Source organism: Taeniopygia guttata, chromosome 2, assembly GCF_048771995.1.
Source record: "Taeniopygia guttata chromosome 2, bTaeGut7.mat, whole genome shotgun sequence".
In the NCBI taxonomy this organism is placed as follows: Eukaryota; Metazoa; Chordata; class Aves; order Passeriformes; family Estrildidae; genus Taeniopygia; species Taeniopygia guttata.
In genome coordinates, this window is record NC_133026.1 from 3,408,409 (window position 1) to 3,424,304 (window position 15,896).

At 38.7% G+C, this 15,896-nt stretch overlaps 1 protein-coding gene across 14 annotated transcripts in view; it reads right to left on the reverse strand.

Annotated features, from left to right (window-relative positions):
• ADCYAP1R1 (ADCYAP receptor type I) overlaps nt 1-15,896 on the reverse strand; it is a 144,225-nt gene that overhangs the window by 11,497 nt on the left and 116,832 nt on the right. For 7 of the 14 annotated variants that reach the window (XM_030264180.4, XM_041714321.2, XM_041714322.2 and 4 more), the window contains 3 exons: nt 13,553-13,622; nt 11,031-11,122; nt 88-141 (listed from right to left, as the gene is read on the reverse strand). In XM_030264180.4, the coding sequence (XP_030120040.2) occupies nt 88-141; nt 11,031-11,122; nt 13,553-13,622 (216 nt within the window). Of the gene's footprint in view, nt 1-87; nt 142-5,877; nt 5,920-11,030; nt 11,123-13,552; nt 13,623-15,896 lie in introns of all 14 variants that reach the window. The other 7 variants (XM_041714324.2, XM_041714323.2, XM_041714328.2 and 4 more) reach the window with 2 other exon arrangements.

Here is a 15,896-nt window from a genome sequence, read left to right on the forward strand (position 1 = left end):
GTCCCCGAGTGACCATAGACGACGACTGGACCGCTCAGATCGAGCACGAGACTTTAGACAGCTAAAGGCAAACAAGCTGAGTCTCACCGCAAGTGTCCTGGGCAGGGACTGCAGCTGCATCTGGGAGGAAGAGGGAGGGTGCTAGGGTGGAAGGGGAAAGAAAAAGTTAAACACTCTCGGGGTGAAATGAGAGATGGATGATGTGGCTGAAGGCCACCAAACGCCTGGACGTCTCAATGCAAATGAGAGAGAACACAAATCTGAGGCAAAAGGAGTTGTAATTCAATTCTAGATGTCTCAGAGGTGCTTAAGAGGAGGGAAATGAGCATGCTGATCAAGGGGAAGGAGGTTATGCTGCATTATCCAAGTACATCCATCATGAAAATGGTCAGGGTTCTGAATTTAGGTTGCTACTAACGCACGGGGAGTGATGAGGTTTGTGCCTTGTCTCTGAATGTGCTGAAAGGGAATCCTTTGGGAAATGCAGTAAAGGTAGACCTTGATTCATGCAAATTAAAACTGCTCCCTGTGAAGAATCTTTGTGCACCCTGCTTGAGTAATTCTATGTAACCTCACCATGAGTAGGATTGGCAGCTGTGCAGTAGCAGGAGAAGGAATGCAGAAACAAATCAATTAAATAAAGCATTGAAAATACAGTAGAAAGTTAACCAAAGTGGAAGTAGAGAGATTGTATGGGAGAGAGAGGAGAAAATTGAAAAGTGAATCTCTATAATATATTATTTATATCACATACTCGCTTCCCCTCAGCTGATGACTTCTCTAGGCTGGGTGACAACTTCTCCCTGCTGCTCAGGAGCTGAAGATTCCCTGAAGCTGCACTTGTTTCCCTTCGAAACACCAACTACATTTACGAACCCCGTGCCCTTACAGAGATCAGACGGAGAAGTTTGAAAAACAGAACTTGTTCTGTGAGCAACAAGCAGATTCTGCAATTCCATCCCACTGCAGCGGCTGCAACTCTGTGCAGGCAGAGTCATTCACCCTCTCATCCAAAGTAAGCCCAGGTGCTCCTCAGCAAAGTTGTCTTTTAGTTGCATCTCCTCTAATTTTTTTTAGCTGCATGCCTTTTTCCTTGCCACCCCATGCCAGCTTAGCACTGAGTGGTGAGAAATAGGCCATAAAGTGAGATTTAAACTTGTTGTTTAAAGTTAAATAAGCTGTACGAAAAGATTTTCTTCTCTGGACTGGGCAAGTCTCTATAGACTGTGGAAGTAGCCCTGCAGGATTGTTTGATTAAACCAGGTAGATCCCCCCTTGTCTTGCTAAAAGTACAACAAATATTGTGTTCTTCATGGGAAAAAAAAAAAAAAAAAGGAAACTGTGACTCTAGCCTTTAATGAAAAACAAGTCCCAAATTCTTAGGCTTCTTACCTAGAGTTCTACTAGTTCTACTTTTCCTTGCTAATGCCACCAAAATAAGAAGCTGAAGCTGAATGACTGCTCACAGATTAATGCTGTGATTAAAAACAAACATTTAACAAACATGAATTTGGTCTGGAAATTTTTGTCCAGTAAATCTGACCCTTGAGTAGATCTGAGGCTTGAAGGTGAAACTGAATGGTTAAAGAGAGAAAAAAATTCTATCTACAGTGCTCATTCTTGGCTTTTCTAACTCTAGAGAATAAAGCTGGTAGCAGAGAGCAGAATTCTGCCAACAAAAACAACTGTAGCTTCAAGGTTCTGTGTCCTGATTCTTGCCCTGTATTAATTCTGGAGCTCCTGTTTTCCCAAGCTGGGTTATTGTCTCTGAGTGCAGAGCACAAATCCAAGTCATGCACTGTGGAATAATTCTGTTGGAGGTGCAGTAACATCACTGAGGTGCAGCAGACAACAGAATTATAAATGAGAATAATGTTCAATGGGAAAAATGTACCATGCCAAATGAGATTCTTACACAAATTAACATTCTGAATATTTTACTGTTTCAAAAGAAGAATGTGCATATCCAAATCCAGGCATAAATATCTGAGAATGGGATTTAGCTCATTGTCCTTGAAAGAAAGCAAATGAGCAAAGCCCACAGAGTGATTATTGTCCTGGGCTGACACAAGAAATAGATTTTCAAGCATTGCAGACAGGTTGGGGCTCCTGTCAGCTGGCAGAGCTCAGCATCACTATAACTACACTGGTTTTATATAATCTGCAGCTCTGAAGCTTCAGTTACACTGTTTTGACTCACCTGTCTTACATGTTCTGCAATATCCCTGCAGATTCACGGTACAACCCATCTCTACAACTCTCCTTCATGAAAAAAAGAGAGCACTCCCTTTGTTAAAAAAGCTTGGCTTGCAGACACTTAAGTAGCTGAACAAATCCAGTGTTTTCTTTGGAAATACAAATAGGAATTACAGCTTGGGATTCCCTCAATAATGATACAGGTGGGACTAAAACTGTGATATGAATTGTACACATGGTCCTGTCTTGAGGTAGATTTTAGGTTTGCATTTGTTTCAACAGCCTTCATTGAGACTGCACTCTGTATTAAGGCTCTGTTGCCTGGTGGCCTTTGAGGATGTTCTTTTACCCTCCAAGGCAGGCAGAGTTTGTTCTTAGAAACCTCATTACCTGCTTTGCACCCCACAGTTCCTTTGACACACACTGTTAGTCACAAGGTCCTCACAAGAAATTCATCTTTCCAGATCAAATAAACCTTCTGCAACATCTCCCTTGTCCCCTCCCTACCTCCGGCTGTGTACTTGCTTGGAGTACATCCTAAAAATTCTCCAGATGTAAAACTAACCCCACTGGATGTGAAACAATGCCAGCTGCTGAAGTGAGACGCAAGAAATCAATGACAAGAAGAAACAGAGACGTTGAGGGGAAAATAAATTCCTATTGTCTTCATATGATAGAGGCAAAAGTGTGAATGGTGGGAAAAACTAAGTGGAAGACAATGGTTTCTGGTGGGCATTGAGCTTTGGTATAAACTGAAAGCACGTTCAGGACCAGAGATGTCAGAATTATTCCCTATTTCCTGAAGTCTCACATTCACTGCTGCATGACCAATTGCTTCAGCTCCACCTTCACCTTTACATTAAGTAATTGATTCAAAGAATCAGAGTTGCCAACTGATTTGGGGACAAAGAAAAATTCAGATCTATCCCTTTCAGTCTAACAGTGCACTCAAACCAGCAAACTTAGACATGAGCAATGCATGAGGAAAAGGACAGAGAACCAGAATGGTCTACTTTGGATATTCCCAAGTTAATGCTCAATTTGAAATTTCTAAACATTTTTCTGATTCTCCAAACCCATTATTTTTCCCAGGATCTAAGCAAGCTGCTCTGATAAAAGATTCTGTACCCAAAACCATGGCTAATTCAAAAAGCTGAGTGGCCTTGGGCACTGGACGTTCCCTATCCTGCTGATCTCCATGACAACTGAAGCATATCAATACACATCAAAATTAAGTTTTTCACTCTGACCGAGTGCAGTAACTTCATAACCACATTTGAGAACCATTGTGCATTTTTTTCCTGAAAGCCACCTTAGTTTTGCTAATCAGGAAGCTCTAGTGTGTGGCAAAATTTACAAGGTTACAGCAAATTTAGTGAAGTGCAGTCACTCTCCCTTTACAATATGAAGCTTTATATTGTGCACAGTGCTAAAGTATTTGTGGCCTTTTAAGCAGCAAGGCTGGAACAATTTTAGATATCTAAAGTGTTTCAGACAGCACATGCATGGGCAAAATCCTATATTTACACAGGCACCCTCCAGATGCAAGCACTTACATATAAATCCCTCTGGCTTGAGCCTCTGGGTGTTCTGAGTTCTGTTCCATACCAGTTATGGCAATCAAGCCATGATGGCTTTGGTACTGTTTTTGAAAAGTGTTTATATCTGAAATTTCCAGATACGTGGCACTAACATTTCAATGGGAATTCACAATACACTGGTCAGCCTTTTTTTGGTGCCTCAAACTCTGTGGAAACAGGGCTGTTAGGGCTAATCCAACCCTTGATAGAACTGTTGAGAGTGCAGCAAGCTTTACTGTGTTTTCTTAAATATATATATATAAATAAAGAGAATTGCAGTGTTGGATAAAACCTGGCATTATTCTCTCTCTCACTAACCTGCACGCCTCCTTGATCTTTCAAGAGAAGGAGCACCTTTTTGTGGCTTCTCTTCCAATGCAAAATTGCTCTTTTTCAGTTCATGGCTTGCTCATGTGACAAATGGGGGGGGAAAGTCTGTGTTTTGCTCTTTTAGGATGCAATTTTTGTTCTTTCAGGCTGCCTCATGAAGCCCGGGAGAAATTTTAAGTCATCATTGGAAAATTCTTACATATGAAACCCAGGCAGATTTCAAAACCTCATGAGTTCATCAACAACAAAAATCACCATTGTATCCTTTTGTCTGTCTGTATCTCCATTTAAACCATAAAATTTCCCATGAAAATGCCTTACAGCCACAGAAATAGTGTTTAAAGACAAAGCCTATTTTTCAATGGTACTGCAAGAGAAAAAAGGACAAGAGTCAGCCTCCACCAAACAGACACCACCTGTGCAGGCCAAGGCCTTGCACCCTAAAATCTGCCTTCTAAAGATTTCCAAATAATAGAAGCAGAACCCTTTTTCATGTTGCATTCAGGTAGTGGTGTAACAAAAAGAAATAAGATTTGTGATGCATGATTTCAAAATCAGATCCTGCCAAAGCTCTGGTCAGGTGCTTGTATATGATTGGAAATGAAATGGAATTTCCTTTATAAATACTGATTTGCTCTTTTGGAATATTCCTCTGGCTGGTGGCCCATGAGATAAAATCCCTTTCAAGGCAGAAATAGTTTTAGGTCTAATATCATAATTTAAATAAGAATGTAAAGGATGTACTGGATGACAGGACAGGGTTTAGGTTGGGAAAGTAGATTTGACAACCAAAAATTCACCTTCCTGTCCTTGCCACAGGCACCTGAGGGATTTAGGTGCATTTTACCCTCAGTTGTTCAGTAGCAATAACAGCTCCCAGGAGCATTAAAAAGACACTAAATATTCTGTGCTGTTTGATTTTACATCAATTGAAACCAGAGATAAGTACTCAAAGCAGAACAGGGTTTTTGATTATTTTGTCTGAAAATCAATAAATCCCTGTTAATTACGCTCATGCTAATTATGGAATATAGCCTGCATGATCTTACATTCCTAATGAGTACACTCAGATTTTTCCAATCCCTACCTGAAAAGATTGGCACAAATGAACACCCCCATCCTTTCCACCCAAAACTTTGAAGTAAAAAACAACCAAAAAAAGAAAGCAAACCAGCACCCAAAGTAATAATTTGCCTTGGGCAGTGCAAATGAAAAGTATATTAGTGAATGAGCACATTTTTTCTAGAATTTTAAATAAAGAAATCAAGAATTAGTGTCAATTAAAGCAGCAAGTATCTACTCCCTTGGCATTCCTTATAAATGAGCACTAGGTCCTTGCTGATCATGCACTGACATCAAATGACCATCATCTGTGTTTCCCAGTGTATTTTCCTGTGGTGGAAAAGGATTAACCCGAGGACACGAGTTCCTTTTGTTGCTGGGTCGTTGGGCGTGCCAGCACCCAGCTGGCAGTTCCTGGGGCTCAGGAATTGCAGTGCCCTCCTAGAGAACACACTGTCCATCCGACATAATCTGCCACCTGCTTGCCAAAAAATCAGCCTTTTGGCACCAAGACCCTGTCAATAATTACCAACTCTGGCAGTCTGAGCACTTGCAGCAAGACAAAGCGGTAGCAGAATGAATCACTGCGTGTCCAGTGACTTTGGAGGTGAATTTTAGAGGAGTGTTGTTTACCAAAACATCCGGGTTACAACATTGCTTTTGCTGCCCTAAACCCTCTAGGTTGCACCATAGGTAAAATCATACCTACCTATGATATATGCCATGATTCTCCTTTCTTTCCAGCAAGATGCTGATTGGAGGAATGACGTAGACCTGAATTAGCTAGATATATATGTGGGGTTTATTTTCTTTTCATTGAGCTTTCAACATGTGATACAAAATTTGTGAAGAATCTGTCAAAGCAAAAGCAGAAACAAGCTTCCCCCTCCCATATTATACCAGTCGTGATAAACTGGAAATCATAATAAAATAAGTTTTTTTCAGTTATATGTGCTTGATACTTGAAAATGAATGAAAAAACAAAGATTTGATGGAAATGTGTGGGTCTTTTTAATCTTAAGGGTTATTCCAGCATGCATCTACATCATGCACCTACTAAATATAGTGGTGTTTTATGGTAGTGATGCTGATGATTTTCTCTCTAGAGTGAATATTTCAGCAATGCAACAATGCTTGTGAAAATAACAGCGTGAATTTAAGCTTTGTGTAGGCATTTCTTTAGAAATATGTTTGGTATTTATTTTTTTTCTGGGGGGGTGATGTACTCTCTCTACAACAACTTGACCAAAACCAGGATGTCTGACATACCAGCTTACACACTGTTGGCTGGATTTTTCATGGTAAAAATGGTGAAGTCTTGCCAGATCAATTTATTATCAATTTATTATCAATTTCCTAAAATTCCAGGGAAGAAACTAATAGATGATAAATCCATTCAAATAATGTGGGCCTGATGGGCAGCTACTGTAGGGTTGTGAATATGTGTTTGCAGTCCCCAGGACTGTGAGACCCCATTTAATTCATGGACTCCTGATGTGGTGCTCCTTGGCTCTCAGCATATGGGGTAACTATCCCTAAATAATCTGCTACTTCTGATGCCTCAGGTTTTAGCTCTTATATTTTTCAGATTCTGTGCTGCTTTAGTGTGAGGGTCTGAGCTTCATACCAGGGCATGGTGAGCTCTGCACAGAGCAGGGAGACAAAACAATTCCTGCTCCAGCTGGGCACCAAGGACAAATGATCCAAATCTCAGCCCAGGAGCACAAACAACGTGGGCTGGAGAGAGAAAAACAAGCAGGATGGGACTGCCTGGGCTAAAGCTGGAATGGGACAATGAACTCCAAGGTGCCAATGGAGCAGAACTGATCCCAGGGAGAGCCCCCGGGAGCGCTCGTGCATTTTGGGGCCATTTTGGTTCATCTTGGGTGCAGCCCTGGCTGGGCTCTGGTGCTGCCCAAGGTGGATCCATGGAGGAGATCCTTTAATAAATCCCTGCTTTATTCTTTAGCTCTGTCTGGTCTCTGTTCTAGGTCAGCCTTCATTGATATTTACAAACTGCAATTGAAAATTGCTAAAAAATCACGGTCTTTTTTCTGTTTGGAATCATGTTAATTAATTTATAACTGGATGGAAAATACAGGCACCAGTTCAGGACATGGTCGTTTGTTCTGTGAGATTAAATAGGACATGCCACAAGGGGGAAATGGATTTAAATGGAAAGACAGCATGTTTAGATTGGATATTAGGAAGAACTGATTTACCCAGGGAGATGAGGGCCTCACACAGGGCGCCCAGAGAAGCTGTGGCTGCCCCTGCATCCCTGGAAGTGTCCAAGGCCAGGCTGGATGGGGCTTGGAGCAACCTGGGATAGTGGAAGGTTTTCCTTGCCCATGGCAGAGGGTGGTACTGGATGATTTTAAGGCTCCTTCCAACCCAAACCATTTTATGTCTGCAATCATGGGACATTAATGCTGTTTATTTCACCAGCTGAGGTGATAAACCTGCCTGAACTTCTGTAATAGCTGTCTTAATTACTATAAGAATACAATCAATAGCTCTTTATGCTTCCCCACCTCCTGGGGATCTCAGAACTTGTTCCTCAGATAAAAATCTATTCCATTTGCATTACTGATCTTGCTTCAGTTCAATGCTTAATTTGGCAGAATTATTCAGGACTGACACAAGATTAACTGAAACCAGACATGTTTCAAGAAAAAAAAATCCTAACATTTTTACCACTCCTCACACTAAAAAGTAACTCATGGTTATGATGACTGTTGGGAGAAAGTGTGAAAGTTTCTTAGAAAAATAACTCAAAACAACAATAGAATTAAAATTACCATTAAAGGTGTGTCTTCTATGCCTTTTTTTTGAATTCCTGCCTCAACTGCTTAGACATTTTAATGAATCTGTATTTTAGAGATCTCCAATATTTTCAGCAGTAAAGAGGAGCTTCTCTCGAAAACATCAGTGAAAAAAAGATGGAGTGATTCCTCTCCCAGTACCTGGTGGGATGTTGGGGTCTCAGCAGCATGCAGGCAGCTCCAAGGGAAACTAAAAGCATGAGGTAAGGCTGGGGAGGCATGAGACTGGTGATGAATGACTGAACATACAAGTGGATAAAATGGAAGTTTATAACCACCGAAGCACTTGGCCACTCCATGAAAATTGTAAGGAATTAGCAACGTGTTCCCAAATTTTTTTCAGCCTAAAGGAGAAGACTGTTGCACACAATGATCAGGTTGTTTAGAGAGGAAGTCTAGTTTTTTTAATGGGAGTAAAGCCCTAGTAATGCACAGCAAATGATGCAAATGGTTGTTTGATTTATTTTAAGGTAAACGTTGAATTCTCCAGTGGCTACACTGCATTAATTAAGCCTCGGTTCCCCTGCAGTGCTCTCTTCTGCCATGGTCCTGTCATAGCTCCCAGCCAACTTCTCCAGTGGGAGATTTTAATAATGAATGAACAGTGGTAGCAATATATGATTAATCTTTCAATTTAAGCCTATCCCTGGGGCTTTAAAAATCAAATACAGGCTCAGGTGCTTTGCAGAACCATCACCACTGTGTCTATGAAGTAGAAGAGGTAGATTTTTCTAACAAAAATAGTCATTACAAGAACTTGAACCTAAACATGTACCAAATATATAATGAAATAAATACTGCTCAAAGTCAGTAGCCAAGTTTTTGGGGTCTTTAATTTTCTTTTTTTTTTTTTGATGATGGAAGTGCAGCTGTCTAAAGGGTTATTCCAAAATATGGAAGACTGATATTAGACTAAATCTCAATCCCTGCTGCAGATCCATGTAGAATTACCTTCAGAAACAGGCTGAAAATCCTTCCTCAATTCACTGTTCCTCACCTACTAAAGGGAAAGTGCTTAAAGATGTTCTGGAACAAAGATCTGGATGAGGAATTTGGTCTGATGGAATGATGCTACAATAGTTTGAAACAGCAAAATAGAACATGGAAAATCCTTAATATGAGCCACAGTCTAAATGTGAGATATTTCAATATGGTGACAGAACCAGATTATGATCTATCGTCTTCCTTCCTTACAAGCTCCCTTTTTACAGCGTTTGTGTGCACAAATATTGACTCTGTCTGGTGTATATCTGCAGAGAATTATCAATTTCATTCCTTTTTATCGTCCCTGTGTGAACTTTGCTGCTGTCAAATCTGTTTGGATAAACAACACTCCACTCCATAACACATACATCAATGAGAGATCGATTTATACACACCCAGTTATAAAAGTTGCAAAAAAACATGAGAAAAAAAATAATGGCAGCGAATGGAACAGAAAATATGATGTTTTCTCTTGGTTTTGGTGGCTAGCTATACACATAGGAAAAACACCAGCAAAACCCAGTCAACATATTGATCCAAGATGACACGGGATGTTTGATCATCCAGTTAAATCTCTGGAGTCTGTGGCATGCTTTGCTTCATACGTGAGATGTGCAGCAGACACCCAACATGCACTTAAAAATTCAGATTCATAACGAGCTCTGCACATCTCAGGTGTTAATTAAAATCTAAGAACTCAGGGATGGCTTCCCAGCAGAACATCCATGGGAAGCCTTCATGCAAGCCCTAGGCAGACCATGCACAAGTTAACCTAGTCACTAAGTCTCATCCTCAGTTGTATTTCTGAGCTAAATCCACCCACAGAATCAATTTAAAATATTATTTTTGACTGTGGAAACATAGTTTAGACCAAGATGAAAGGAGCAGTGCTTTCAGTAAGTGGATGTCTGGCTACAGACATGAAAATTGATGTAGAAAATATTATTATTTAATACAAATCCAAACTAGATAACGGGGGGGCAGGGGGGAAAGAAAAAAAGGCAGCTGGATGATATATTTTTTCCTGAAAATTGTCATTTAGATGGATGACATTATTACACTGTGATTGTGGTTGCTTAGGGTGAAACTAAGCACTGGATAATTGTATTTGCTACCAAATAAGCATCTCTTACTTTACCCTAACATCTTTTAGTTTTATTTAAGGTGTTCATATCTTGCCTATTTTCATCAGGAATTTTGTACTAAATTAAATAGCACTACCTGTGTCTGTGTGTGCAAGAAAATACTCAAGCTCACAAAAAAAACCCAAAACCAAATGTGTGGGGTGTTTAGGCCAACACCAGATGTGCTGCCCCATATCCTAGTTATGCCAGAGGATTATATAATTTTTATATGGAGAATGACTGCATAAACAAAAATGATAATGAAAACCACCTCAACTGGCCAATCTCTGCCCTCTTATGAGGTGGAAGCTAATAAAAAGAATTCTAGCTTAAAAAAACATATAAATCACCAAGCTGAAAACATCTAGAGGAAAATTTTAGGATTCATGTGCATATTAAAACAGTTTGAAGGGTGTGTGTGAAATGTTTGGCTTAAGTGGAATGTATTTAAGTTTACAGGAAACATGGACATAAGCATGTCTAGGGGATCTGCCTACACTATGATTCAGCCTAAAATTAATTAAACCTTTTCACCAAATCTCATTGATTTTAGTGATCTTTGAACCATGTCCTGGAACTTATGAAGCACAGCAAAGCATCCCATAAAGATAACAATTTTTATATCAATATGTTAATTTTCAGATAAATGACATATAAAAACATTAGATTTGCTTTGGGTTTGGTTTTAATCTTGTATTTATACTTATTTATTGGGCCTTTTAAAGAAATGTGAAAGCTGGCATTAAAATGCACTTACACAGCTGATGGATTGAAAAATTAAAGTAAAAATCAACCAAAATAATTTAATAGGCCTTGCAACTCTTTTCAAAAATCAACCTAATTCACCTGAGATTTCTTTTTTTACTTTGTGGATTTTTCCTATGTGTATATCAGTAATTTAAATTGATTACTGCTTTATTTGTACTTACAAGTAAATGCTGGATTCATTGCCCCCGATGTCAGGTGACTGGAGTTTCTGCACAAGTATCACAATTATGCCAATAAAAAGCACAAAGTTTATCTGGGGGATAGAAAAAAAAAAGGAAAAAATTGTGACAATGACATACTTTTACGAAGTATGAAAATGAGACATGCTGGTTAGATTCCCTTTTTTTCTCCAATCTACAGTCTAAAAGTTTTACAGGGTCAGGAGTAATGTGGGAAGTCCACAAGGGTCTTATCCCCTTTGCTGCAGCTAAAATGAGGCATAATTTCTGCAGTTTCAAGACAAGAGAAGAGAAACATAAATGGAAAAGTTTCAACATTTTTTTATTATCAACCTGTGCAGAGTAGAAAGAAAGATCCCTGCACAAAAAAAAAGAGGTCATAAAATAAAGAACTCCAGAGTAAAGGCATTTTTAACTTCTGTTCTCTGACCAACAGACTTCTTCGCTTAAGTGTTTTTCTCAGTTTAAAAAACCTGGAGAATGATAAAATTCGTTTATTTCAATGCTTTGGCTTGAGATTAGTCTGTCACCAACTCCCCAGCTTCTTAGAGCTTGAACAGTGGAAATTTAAGTTGGTCCATTACAAAGTCTCATATAGGGGGACCAGGAACTGAACATGAGCATCAGCATCAGTCTCATAATCTGAAGGTTGTGAGTTTGATCCTTTCATGGGGCACCATTATAATGTATAATGTTGGGTTTTGGGTTTGTTTTTTTTTCTCAAATGTTTATTTTTTTCTTATTTATGTTAGTCTCACAGGTAGGGAGTTCTGTAGTATTCTACTAACAAGGTATAAAATGGTTAACAATTTTTTGTTATAATGTTTTTTAAGGTTAAACTATCTAATTAAGAAATTACATTTAAATTATTTTCACTTTTAACTTAATGACTAATCACTTAAAGTCCACAATACAGACTTTTCTGTTTAATTCCAAAATACTACTCAAACTTACAGAGAAGAAGGTGAAGAAGGACTAGTCTCTGTCTTGAAACTTCTATCTTGTTCTCTATATATTACTGTATTCTTAAACCCCAAACTTTAAGTTTTTCACCTTGTGATATTACACACTTCTAATTAAACTACACACTTGTAATCCTAGTGTCATCAATCAATTTTGTAATGCTTTCTTGGGAGCTAGAGTCTGTCAGCACAGAAAGTCTAAAATTCTCAACAGCCAGAATTCTAACATCTTCCAGCAGCTTCTGTCTGATCTGAGGACTACAAAGGGCTGGAGAAGCCCAGATGTCCCTTGCTGGTTGCTTGGTTCTTTAATTCCTTTAATTCAGAAACCGGGTTTAATTGATTCCCCAAGCGGAACATGTTCCTTCATAGATTGTGTCTGCAAAACACAGAAATTCACACATGTAAAAAAAAACCTTGGATCATTAAACCCTCTCTGTTTTGGTGCTGAAATTGGCTGAATTTCGTTTCATTTATCTGACAGTTGCTGGACTTTACAGAGCTGTCTGAATATTTCAAAGGAGAAACACCAAACCTGATAAAACTTCCTGTTTTATTGGTTACCTGTGAGCTGGATGTCTGAATTCCCACCAAACTCACTGAAAACCTGCTTAATTATGTCTGTGGAGTGTGGAGAGCAACTTAGAATACCCAGAATGAGACATACGTGGCAAGCCTGACAGATTTTCAGGTGCCACTGACCATAGTCCAGGGGCTCAATTTATTTTCCTAAATGCAGGAGTCCAACAGCATTTTAAAATTCTAAATTTTAAAATTTAAAATTGGAGCACCAGAATATCTTCTTCTCTTCAGATATTCAAAATCTATCTGTGCACAATCCTGAATTATATATTCTAGGGAATCCTGTTTAAACAGTGAGGTTGGTCTAAATGACTTCCAGTAATTCTTTCCAATTTTAGCTATTCTGTGAAGTCCAAACAGGGCACTTTGGAACCTCTCAGTCCTCCACGTGCAGGTATCTGACAAAATTTAAGCCAAATCCAAGAGTTCCATCAATGAAAGAGAGCTCAGACGCCTTGCTGGCAATATAACATTGTGTACTATGGCAAAGCACTATTTTAAATCTAATATTGGATAAATAAATGTAGCTGTGAAGTTAATCCCATTCAGCAGACAGAGTGCATTTTCCTGGTCACTGACATTTTCTACTGGTTTAGATACCCTGGATTGTCCCATTTGGCCTTCACCCCAATTGGCCAAGAATTTCCATACATCCTATGACACCTCTGCCCGCCCCAGACAAATGTTCCACATGCTCTGGGGTCTTAATTCTAACATTTGTGTCTGTGTTTAACTGAATAACTCCTTTGCTTGCAGGCAGTGCTCCATCATTTAATTTATATTAATCCTTCTTATTAATGAAATTCCTTGTCTTTGTGGGCAGCGAACAATGGAAATTCAGAGAATTTGCCCACCAGTCCAGCACAAGGCAAGGGTGCAGCACAGTTTGTAAAGTATTTGAAGATGTTTAAATTTGTCCCCAGGAGAGCTGAGGAATTGTCTTCTCCACATGCTACTCACCATGATTGACCCAACCACGGGACCCTTGATCACCCACCACAAGGCAGTGTTGTCATTCATGTCCCAGCAGCTGCAGTTGTTGAGGAAAGAATGGGATGGGGAAAGAGAAGGAAAGAAAACAAGACATAACAATGAAATTAATGAATTTACAACTTTTTTTTTTTTTTTAAGGGGGCAGAAGGTGAGAGATTGGTTTTGCAGCTAAATTATTTTAGCTAAGTTTAAAGTGATAGTTCTTTACTTTGTCTTATTGCAGATTTCTTTTGCAGCCTTTCCACAATCATTTGGAAGTAAAAGAAGTTGTTTTTTTTTTTTTTGTGGCAGTTTTGAAGGTATTCCTCTTAAACAGCTTAGATGTTTTGGAAAAACCCTTTAAGTGTGTTTCTGTGTCTATAATACAACCATAAAGTTGTCCTTTAAAAAAAAAAAAAAAAAAAAAGTGATACATCAATGGATGGGGATTTTTTTGATGGTTATTCCAAAGTTTGATGTCTCACTTACTTTTCTAGGGTTAACAGATATGAATGTTGGTTTCTGGCCCTGACACAAGGATTTTTACACATTTCCAGTACAACCAGGATCCTGGTTGTATTCACATATTGGAATGATTTTCCAGTCATTGAGTTGCAAGTCCTATCCAGGATTCATCTGAGAAGGATCAAATACTGGGCAATAGTTGGGGTCAACTCCTTTGTTAAGCTTTTGCTAGTGAGTAATCATAACTAAAATGACATTTCTACCCCAGAGTTTAAAATCTTCCTCTGAAATCCCCAAAGGATTCTGCAGAAGGTTATTTCACACAGGGGAACTTGGACATTCAAATATATGGCTTATATTCATAGAGAATTTTAAAGTTAACATACATTTTTAGAGCTAGAAAACCAATAATAGCGAAAATAATCTTATTTTCCAGGCCCTGCTACACTATTATAATGACTACTATTATTATTGAGAAATGTCTTTGTGACTTTTTTAAGTCATCAAGAATTTCTCAACTTAAAATTTTCTTTCATTTGCCTCCAATTTCTTACCCTGATTTTCTCCCTAGAAAATATAAAATCATGGAAATCTGTCTAAATTGTACTTGCAGTTCTGAGAAGGAGTTTTTCCTTCCCACTGGGAAATGAGCCAAAGTCCCAGCAGAGGCTGTCATGGTGCATTTGTCAAATGCCAAAAAACAATTGGGAAGAACATACAGGAATAATACACTGCTGGTCTCATGAGAGCTTACTACAACTTCAGTGTCATTTAAATAGTTGCATCTGGGGGAAAGGTGAAAATCTTTAAACAAAACTATATACATATGTAAAAGTGAGGAAGCGGAATTAAAATCCCATCATCAAAGTGTGTGTGAGAGAAATCCCAAATGGCTGAGTGATGCCTGGTTTAGAAATTTCATTTAAACTTATATTTGCAGTTGGACAATATTCATTCTTTTCATTCTTTCATTCTTTTCAGTTGAACAATATTTATTAATTTCAAATCAACAATATTTTACTGGATTCCCATAAACCAGCGTAAAAATAAGGATTTGTATGATACAGCTGGTGAGAAGTGAGAAAATTTACACAGAATTATGTAATTTTGCACACCATGGAAGCCTGAAATCACCCACAATCTGAGGAGCTGATGACTGAGATTTCCAAGTACAAATTAATATTTCTTAGTTATCTCACTTTGGATGCCCAACTTAAAATATTTGAAAGGGGATAAATGCTCAGAGGGATCTCCTCACCCACAGTCTGGAAATCAGGCTTTTTTCAGTGATCAACAATGGTATGGACCTAAAGTCACCAATTATCTTTTAAATTCTTTTTATGCATTTATAAGTTAGGTTCTGTCTACTGTAAATTACCCATTATTTGTAGAGCTCAACCTCCTTATGATGGACATTAAATCTGCCCTGAAAGTCTTTAGTGAATTGACCAATGTTGGAAGAATCTTGGGTGAATTCTCCTATTAATTTAGCTGTAAAAGTAGATATTGACATATGGCAAATTGTCTGTGCAGGAATGAAGAATTACAGGGATAGGAATCCACCTCTAATTCCAGTTATCAGGATTGTAGAGAGCAACAGCCCAGTTAATTATCCCACAACTTGGTTTGGACAAAGGGGACCTTGGAGGTTGTTTGGGGTTTCTTTTTCCCACACTGAGGTACTTTAAATGTGCACTCTGGGGTGATACATCATCCCCTACAAATTCCTATTCCTAGACCTCTCTGCTTTTTTCTTCTCTTCTTAGACCTTTTCTTCCACTTAAACCACTCCCCTGTTTTTCCAGGAGTTCAATTCCCAACTTTCACCTTGTAGATGTCAACAATGAATCAGATCAATCTCACACTG